General features: G+C 38.3%; 2 protein-coding genes across 4 annotated transcripts in view; one reads left to right on the top strand and one right to left on the bottom strand.

Moving 5' to 3' along the window:
* The window catches only part of LOC111461376 (phosphoglycolate phosphatase 1B, chloroplastic-like), a 7,069-nt gene extending 4,846 nt beyond the window's left edge, over nt 1–2,223 (top strand). The window contains exons 7-11 of the mRNA XM_023104883.1: nt 48–100; nt 232–329; nt 407–506; nt 1,416–1,519; nt 1,922–2,223. Of these exons, the coding sequence (XP_022960651.1) occupies nt 48–100; nt 232–329; nt 407–506; nt 1,416–1,519; nt 1,922–2,028 (462 nt within the window). The 3' untranslated portion in view covers nt 2,029–2,223. The remainder of the gene's footprint in view (nt 1–47; nt 101–231; nt 330–406; nt 507–1,415; nt 1,520–1,921) is intronic.
* Nucleotides 2,224–2,646: 423 nt separating this feature from the next.
* Nucleotides 2,647–8,263, bottom strand: LOC111461375 (riboflavin biosynthesis protein PYRR, chloroplastic-like). Of its 3 annotated transcripts, none has more exons than XM_023104880.1 (9): nt 7,783–8,263; nt 6,476–6,610; nt 6,295–6,394; nt 5,292–5,417; nt 4,872–5,215; nt 4,683–4,802; nt 3,941–4,186; nt 3,185–3,310; nt 2,647–3,060 (listed from the first exon to the last, which is right to left on the bottom strand). In XM_023104880.1, exons 1-9 carry the CDS (start codon nt 8,176–8,178, stop codon nt 2,833–2,835), a joined length of 1,821 nt encoding a protein of 606 aa, XP_022960648.1. In that variant the 5' UTR covers nt 8,179–8,263; the 3' UTR covers nt 2,647–2,832. The 3 variants fall into 3 exon arrangements, with proteins under 3 accessions (XP_022960648.1, XP_022960650.1, XP_022960649.1); XM_023104882.1 differs by having other exon boundaries at nt 6,476–6,606; nt 7,783–7,947; XM_023104881.1 differs by lacking the exons at nt 2,647–3,060; nt 3,185–3,310 and adding an exon at nt 3,586–3,853 and having other exon boundaries at nt 3,886–4,186.
* Nucleotides 8,264–8,901: the final 638 nt, after the last annotated feature.

The following is an 8,901-nucleotide window of genomic DNA, read 5'->3' as shown; positions in this document are numbered from 1 at the left end:
TTTTCCCCCCCCCCCCCCCCCTCCACAAATTCTTATTTTTCATGAAGGTGGGAGCCGTAGTGGTCGGATTTGATCGATACTTCAACTACTACAAAGTTCAGTAAGTCCTGCACTTCATTAAACATTATTTATTAACTTTGGTCTCAGTAAGTTTGATCTCTCATATGGAAGTGTTTGAATACAACAAATGTGTGAGTAAGAATTTGAACCTCGAACCCCATGGAATCTCAGGTATGGAACACTCTGCATACGGGAAAACCCGGGCTGCCTCTTCATTGCAACTAACCGTGATGCTGTCACGCATCTAACAGATGCACAGGAGTGGGCAGGTTCAGTTCTCTCCCAGTTTCTCTGTTTTCTAGTACTTGGTTGGGTTTCAAATTGTTTCCTTGTGTGCATAAATCAGGTGGTGGTTCAATGGTTGGTGCTCTTTGCGGATCAACCCAACGTGAGCCATTGGTTGTTGGGAAGCCCTCAACTTTCATGATGGACTACTTAGCAAACAAGTAATGTTCATATGCCAATCTGTTCAAAATTATGCATGATGTTAGATGTTTGATAAAATGTGCCTTTTGGTAATTTCTGGTCTATGGAGAAAGCTGTTGACTGTTGTTCAATTTGATGTCATGTCGGGTATCGAGTATGCACATGCAAAGCATGCTAGGAACGAAGAACCGAACCATAATTTGGTCTAGTCTAGGTGGAAGCATAGCTTGCAAAAATTTTCGTGTGAGATCTCACATCGGTTGGAGAAACCTCTCCCTAGCAAACACGTTTTAAAACCGTGAGGCTGACGGCGATACATAACGTCAAAGCGGGCAATACCTGCTAGGGGCCGCCCCTAAAGGTCCTAACGAATTCCAAATTTCAATTAGAGGCGGTGGGTTTGAGTTGTTACAAATGATATTAGAGCTAGACACCAGGTGGTGTGCCAGCGAGGACGCTGGGTCTCGAAAGGAAGTGGATTGTGAGATCTCACATCAATTAGAGAGAGGAACGAGTACCAACGAGGACGCTGGCCCCAAAAGGGATAGATGGTGAGATCCTACATCGATTGGAGAGAAGAACGAGTGCCAACGAGAATGTTGGCCTAAAAGAGGGGCGGATTGTGAGATCCCACATCGGTTGGAGAAACATCTCCCTAGCGGACACGTTTTAAAATCGTGAGACTAACGACAATACGTAATGGGCAAAAGCGGACAATATCTGCTAGCGGTGGGTTTGGGTTGTTACATTTCGGGTCGAACCAACACAGTTAGGTGTAAGATACATGTGTCATAGGATGATTATGGAAAGTCTCGTGGGAGGGAGGGGTGCTCTCGAACAAGCCTCATCTATACTATTAACTTACGTACCGATATCACTTCGAGTTCTATCGTTCTTGACAAATAATGTTGGTGTGATGGCAATGATAGGTTTGGGATTGAGAAGTCACAAATATGCATGGTTGGAGATAGATTAGATACTGATATTCTGTTTGGACAGAACGGTGGTTGCAAGACTCTTCTTGTTTTATCAGGTAATAAATTTACCCCTTTAGTCCCTAAATTCTTCTAAATTTCTATATTAGTCCCTAAATTCTTCTAAATTTCTATATTAGTCCCTAAATTCTTCTAAATTTCTATATTAGTCCCTAAATTCTTCTAAATTTCTATATTAGTCCCTAAATTCTTCTAAATTTCTATATTAGTCCCTGAGCGCCACGAAAACTATTCGATACGACACCTTCATCCTTTAAGGTTACATACAGAAGATTTAGTGTTGAATTTTCGATCGAACGTAGGTTCTAATAAAATGATTCATAAACGTTAACAGCAAAGTTTAGAGATTAAACTATAACGTCGGCATTAGAAATCTAAGAAATAAGAACGGAATGAACACGTAACTTCGATTCGATTCATTGTGGGTCTTTTTTTCACAGGTGTTACAAGCTTGTCAACACTTCAAAGTCCCAAGAACTCAATACAACCAGATTTCTACACCAACAAGATTTCAGATTTCCTTTCCCTCAAAGCTGCCACTGTATGAGTTCTTCGAAAAGACCCGAACGTCGAACGTCGAATGTCGAAAAGACCCGAGTTTAAACTTTGAGCTCTATTAGCCAAATTGAATGAATTTGTTCTTTTTATTTTGTGTAACTTCTTGAAATATACGTGTTGGAAGGTAGCTCATTTTTTAAGAAACGTCTTTTTTGTATAAAGTTTTTTTTTTCATGTTCATACATTCGAATGAAACTGAAAAGACGAAAATAGTCAGTTTTTTAACCGAACTAATGTAAACCGAAAATAAAGTAATATTTTGTGTCTAATTTTTTAATAATTGAATGTTTGTATCTCCTCAAGTGCTAGTTATAGCAATCTTATTCACTACTTCAATCGTGGAAATATTCACTTTTGAAGTTCCAAACGGTATTTCCTCTCGAATCAAGTTGTAACACATAAAATGATCGAAGCTCCAAACGGTCCTATGAAGGTTGAACCAAGAATATCTTATTTTGGAGATAAAGAATGAATGCTTGTTGAATCTTCTTGACCTTGTATCGTGTAATACATCCAGTTGGAATATTTGGAACACCGTAATCCTTATCACAAACTTTCAGTAAAGAATTGGAATATAGAACTTTCTGGGTCCATATTCAAGAATTTCTTGCAATTATTCATAAAAAATATACCTCTTTGTATCTTTATTTGCATACGATATCAATACTTTTTTCGACATAACACGAGCATAGCTCGACTTATTGAACACGATTTATTTAATAAAGTGATTATTGATTCTATTTTATGTTCTTTTCTCTCATTTGAATTTCGGGTCGTCCCGGTTCGGTTTCGACTATTGAGAAAGGAACTCGGCTCGTAGTTTCATCAACAACCTCCCCAAGTAATTTAGACCATCTCCAAATCGACCTCCACCCCAAATAAGATCATGTGGTGATGCTTCAACTAGAACAGATCCAGCAGTTGATAGTAGCATGGATTTCAAGCCAGGATTGCTTGAAAATTTGCATTTCAATGCTCTGTACATAACATCAAGCTTGGCAGTATCCCAATCAGGTCTCACCTGCAAAGGAAATCGGGAGTTTTGGACGAAGATTCTCGGTATGATCAAGAAGTTTATATCGGTACGACACCCGTTCGAAACGAACTACGTCGACGAAAACTTAATCTAGATAGAGGAACCATACCAAATCAGGCCGCTGCTTCTGCAATAGCCTTGCAATCCTTGTTGCTTCCTCGGGACTTCGTGCTGATTTGATTTTCTCCACGTATTCTTGTGCGACAGGATCATCGACCCCAATGAATTTGTGAGCCTACATAGACAATGTCAATTTGAGCATATCTCAACTAGTTAAGACATATATGGTTAGGAATCACGGATCTCCATAATGGTATGATATTGTTCATTTTGAGCATAAGCTCTCGTGGTTTTGCTTTAGGCTTTACCAAGACGTCATACTAATGGAGATGTATTTCTTACTTGTAAACTCATAATCATTCCCTAAATTAGCCAATGTGGGACTCCCTCCTAACAATCCTCCCCTCGAACAAGGTACACTATAGAGTCTCTCCTTAATTGAGACTCGACTCCTTCTCTAGAGTCCTTGAACAAAGTACACCTTTTGTTCGACACTCACAACTTCACTGTTCGACATTTAAGAATTCTATTGACATGACTAAGTTAAGGGCACGAGTCTGATACCATGTTAGGAATCACGGATCTCCACAATGGTATGATATTGTCCACTTTGGGCATAAACTCTCCTGGCTTTACTTTCGGCTTTCCCAAAAGATCTCATACCAATAGAGATGTATTTCTTACTTATAAACTCGTGATCATTCCCTAAATTAGCGTAGGACTCTCTCCCAACAATCCCCAACACATTTATCATCGAAAAAAGGAAAAAGAACATCAATGAGACAATACGAGCAAGAACGGGTACCTGATAATAGTGCTCGACCGTCATCCAAGTACTAATATCACCATTCTCATCAGCCATATGAACAGAGTGAGGTGAAAAGTTAGAAAGTGAGCCATAATGATCCCATGAATTATAGAACGATATGATATTTGGTTCACAAGGAGCAACAGCTGGGTCAGCTGCTAAGGTTGCATCCCGTGATGGGATAACAGGAGCAACATCTGATATAGGTTGAAGATATCCACTGATCAGCATATCCTCCTCGACCTGCATGAGCCATATTCTCATAAACAACTTAGAAAGAAACAACTTAGAAATCTTTCGGTGACTACTGATATGAAATCAACCCGATTAAGGAAAAGTTTTGAAACGGATTACCTTGATGATCTAGATCAAAAGTAAAAAAAAAAAAACTCATTTCTAAACTTGTGATTCAAATCACTCCATAAGAAGTTTGATCAATATCACTTAGATGACTCTAGCATGCAAGTTCTAAACACAAGAATCTGTAAAGTAAAAGCTTAGCTCTCAACAAAGTTAAAGAATAGAATTTGAGCTAAGATTTTACTTTGCAAATTCTTGTGTTTAGAACTTGCATGCTAGAGTCATTCAACTGGTATTGATCAAACTTCTTGTGGAATGATTCGAATCACGAGTTTTCTTTACTCTTTATCTTGATCATCAAGGTAATCCGTTCTAAAAATTTCCCTTAGGTTGATTCTATATCAGTGACGGTGAACCGGGTCAATGAAAAGTAAGTAACCTTCTCGTAATGAACATCAATGAGTTTCAAAGCTTGAGACATCTCAATCATCCCAAGCTCACCAACAGGAGATGGTGCATTCCTCCCTCCAATGATCTTAGGAGCAACCACTGCACACACCTGCGTTGAAAAATGGCTGCAGAGTTAGTGTTGCAAAGGCAAATGAGCCCCTTGGAATCAGGACCTTACCTTATGGACTATCCCACAGGCAATGGCTGAAGCTGCAAGTGTTCCTCCACACTCCCATAGAACCGAAAGGTACCCTCGATCGTGAAAATACTCCATTACATCTCGAGGGTTGAGGGTATCGAACTCGACCACTTCGACGCCTTTTGATGCAAGAAATTTTTGGAAACTCCTTCTAGCACCCCTTTGTGTTACAACCATGGTTGGTATACCACTTGTTGTATCCCAAACCTTTGCTTCTTCAGGAAGATTAAGTGTTCTTGACATTACAACACGAAGGGGAGTGTGTCCTCCACTTTGTCTTGCAGTTAGTCTTGGATCTAATGCAGAGGACAGCTCAAGATTGGCTGATGAAGATTGAAGAACATTAAGAACTTGTGCCACTTGACAACAAGAGAGTAATAGAGAAATGGTGAAACTCACTATCACTGCGTATGGTATTGCCTCCTACAATAATAGCATCGCTTCTTCCTCGTAGTTCCGAGAGCCGGTGTCGGGCTGTAACGCCGCTGATCCAGGTTGCATCACCGGTAGTTGCAGCGATTTTCCCTGATAGTTCAAGTGAAGTCACTTCGATTCACCATTTTCATCTTCATATATGTTAGTACTAGAACTAGTCGAAAAAATATCAGAAGAGAGAAAATGTGAAATCCCACGTTGGTTGGAAGGAGAACGAAACATTGTTTATAAGGGTGTGGAAATCTCTCCCTAGCAGACGAGTTTTAAAACCCTGGCGGGGAAGCCAGAAAGGGAAAGCCCAAAGAGACAATATCTGTTAGTGGTGGGCTTGGGCTGTTACAAATGGTATCAGAGCCAGACATCGGGCAATGTGCTAGCGAGGAGACTGAGCCTCAAAGAGGGGTGGACACGAGGTGGTGTGCCAATAAGGACGCTAGGCCCAGAAGGGAGGTGGAACAGGGGGTCCCACATCGATTGGAGAAGGGAACGAGTGCCAGTGAGGACCCGAAGAGAATGAATTGTGAGATCCCATGTTGGTTGCGGAGGAGAACGAAACATTATTTATAAGGGTGTGGAAATCTCTATCTACTAGACGCGCGAAGGGGGTAGGACACGAGGCAGTGTGCCAACAAGGACTCTAAGTCCCAAAGGGGGGTGGAACGAGGGGTCCCATATCAATTGGAGAGCCAACAAGGACTCTAGGTCCGAAAGGGGGTGGAACGAGGGGTCCCACATCAATTGGAGAAGGGAACGAGTGCTAGCGAGGACCTGAAGGAGGTGAATTGTGAGATCCCATGTCGGTTAGGGATGAGAACGAAGTATTCTTTATAAAGAGGCAGAACCCTCTATCTAGCAAACGTGTTTTAAAACCTTGAGGGAAAGCCCACAAGGAAAAGCCGAAAGAGGACAATATCATATTCTTAACGAAAAAGAGAAACGAAAGAGGTTATGAAAGTATAATACTAACCATCAAGCGTCATGGCATATTTAAGAACAGAGAAAGGAAGTTGAGAAGCAGCTTTACAAATCAATGGAGCATTAACAAGAAGGCAAGCTTTTCGAGCTTCCTATAACACAAACCAACACTGCATCATGAAGAACAGCTATCTAACAATCATAACTCAAATCTATTTTGATATTGATTTTACCTCAATGGCTATACTCTGAACATCCTCTCCAAGAACATCAACTTCAACCCCTTGACTTCTTAAAGCCCTCACAGCATTTCCTCTTAGATGTTGCAACGGATGCCGGATCCCAACCACTACCCTTTTAATCCCTGCCTAATTGAACACTCTCCATTAACAATTTTTAAACCAGAAGAATCACGCACGATCATGTTCAAGAAATAATTTTAAAAGTTTATAATATATAGATAACGTTCCGTGTCTTATTATTGATACAATCTACTGTTAATAAAGGTATCTAATCTCTCCTTATAAATCTATGAGTGTAGTCTACCATTTTAGAGACTTGACCAAATAGAGGGTCAATCTTTTTTCTCAAACGGTTGATTTCGAGATTTAAACAATCAAGTCTCAACCTCTTACTCGTCTAAGACGAATTTTGCTTATGATTGAATCATAAACTAATTGTTCATTAGAGGACCGGTGATACTTGTATAAGAAGTAACTATAGGGGCAAAATAGACTTTTAACCTATCTATAATTACGAATAACTCTCGAATAATAACATATATGTAATAATTATATTCATAGACATCACTTATCTTATCGTATATACTGCCACTCTAATCTATACTAGAGTGATCTATAATTAATAAAGAAAATTGAGTAATTAAAAATTTTAATTAATTACTTTTATATTATTTTATCTCTTTTAACTCGCTCAAAAAATCTTTCTTGAAAAGTTTAAATCAATAATTTATATTTAATATATTAAATTATTAAACGTAAAAAAATATACTTAATTTAAAAATTTTAAATTACTATCAATATATTAGATAAATTAATATAAAACATTAAAAAAATATATTTCTATTGTATTTAATACATTAAATATTAAAAATTGATGTATTAATATATATATACATATATTAATATTTTATAACGTTAAAGGTTAAAGGTTTGCTATAAATAGTTATTTAATAGAATTATATAAAAATAATAATAAAACGTTCTCATAAATTAAATAATATTTTATAACAATAATATAATATAATATTGGATATTATTTTTATTTTTCGAAAATTATATTTTTTATATAAATTTTTTTTTAAAAAAATTCTCTAATCTTTTTATTTTTTTTATTTTTTATGAAATGAATAATTATATATATATATATATATATATATATATATATATATATATATATTATATATATATATATAGATACACACACGTGGTAAGAGAAAAATAAACAGATTATTATTTATTTTATTTTTTTAAAAAAGGTGAATTAAGAAACGAACAGATCGATTACATTATTGGCAAACCTGGACGAAAGCAGAAACCGCAACGTCGTCGCCGGGACATTCATTGGACTCCAAATTAAGGAACGCCGTCGCTCCACGGCAGTGCTCGCCTGCGGCTTCCACGGCCTGAACCTCCGCCGATTTGGTACCCTGGCCGAAGAGGAAGCCCTGTCCAGCAAGAGCGCCGGACGGAGTAGCCACGATGCACCCATGGTTCGGATGAGGAGCTGTCAATCCAGCGGATTTGTCGGCGATCTCGGCGGCGCGTTGGATGAATGTGGCTTCCAAGGAATGGGAGGTGGAAGTCGTGACGGAGGCGGTGTTGACACTTGTAGGAGCGGAGACTGCCGCCGTCGCCGCCGCCGCCGGCCTTGAGGGACAGATTATAGGTAGAGAAGGAACTAAAGAGAAGATCATCGGAGCTTTGGCGGTGGTGCAGTCTTCTTCTTCTTCGTCGACTTCCGGCGGCCTCCGTTGGACGAACGGTTTTGTAAAACGAAGGCCCTCAAAAGGTTCCTTTATATAGGAAAGGCCCCTTGCATTTTGGAGCCTAGGTTAAATTACGATTTTACCCTTGGTTTTATTTTTTATTATTTATATGGTTCGAGTTGAGTTTAGTGGATAAAAATTGAAAGCTCGTGTCGTTAAATTCAAAATCGAAGCTTTTTTCTTCTAGAAATGAAGCTCCTAAACAGGATGCATAATGGGAGCAGTAGGAAGGACAATAGATCAGTGGATATAACACAATTCTCGGGTTGGAATTAGCAAAACGACATGAGTTGAATGCTTGTTTAAGAGGGACTCTGGCTCAAATAGATCAACATGTAGTTGAATGCTTGGTCTATCCGTTTTAGAAAATATCACTCGTTCTTCTATCACTGTTTCAATCGAGAATCATCCTGTTTTAACCGGCATTAAGCAAAATAAATGTTGGGTCAGAATTTCTTAAATTTTGATTAAAACGTCAATTTTCAATCAAAATTTAAAAAATTGATTTTAAAAAAATTATATTTTTTTTACTGACATAAAAGATTTTTAGATATTCAATCAAAATTTAATATTTTTTAGTGTAAATTAATTTTAGTGAAATAGTTGTTGAAATTAAAATAAATTGTATTTTAATGGGGGGGGGGGGGGGGG

This window comes from Cucurbita moschata, unplaced genomic scaffold (assembly GCF_002738365.1).
Source record: "Cucurbita moschata cultivar Rifu unplaced genomic scaffold, Cmos_1.0 Cmo_Scf00025, whole genome shotgun sequence".
NCBI lineage: Eukaryota > Viridiplantae > Streptophyta > Magnoliopsida > Cucurbitales > Cucurbitaceae > Cucurbita > Cucurbita moschata.
This window is presented reverse-complemented; position numbering and strand designations above follow the sequence as displayed.

Excerpts from the sequence above, each read along its gene's own strand:
- LOC111461375 (XM_023104880.1), bottom strand. The coding sequence starts at position 8,178 with ATGATCTTCTCTTTAGTTCCTTCTCTACCTATAATCTGTCCCTCAAGG. Across the intron at positions 5,216-5,291 it reads CAATACCATACGCAGTGATA|CCAATCTTGAGCTGTCCTCT; the intron begins GTGAGTTTCACC and ends AATCTTCATCAG. Across the intron at positions 4,803-4,871 it reads CCTGTGGGATAGTCCATAAG|GTGTGTGCAGTGGTTGCTCC; the intron begins GTAAGGTCCTGA and ends TTTTCAACGCAG.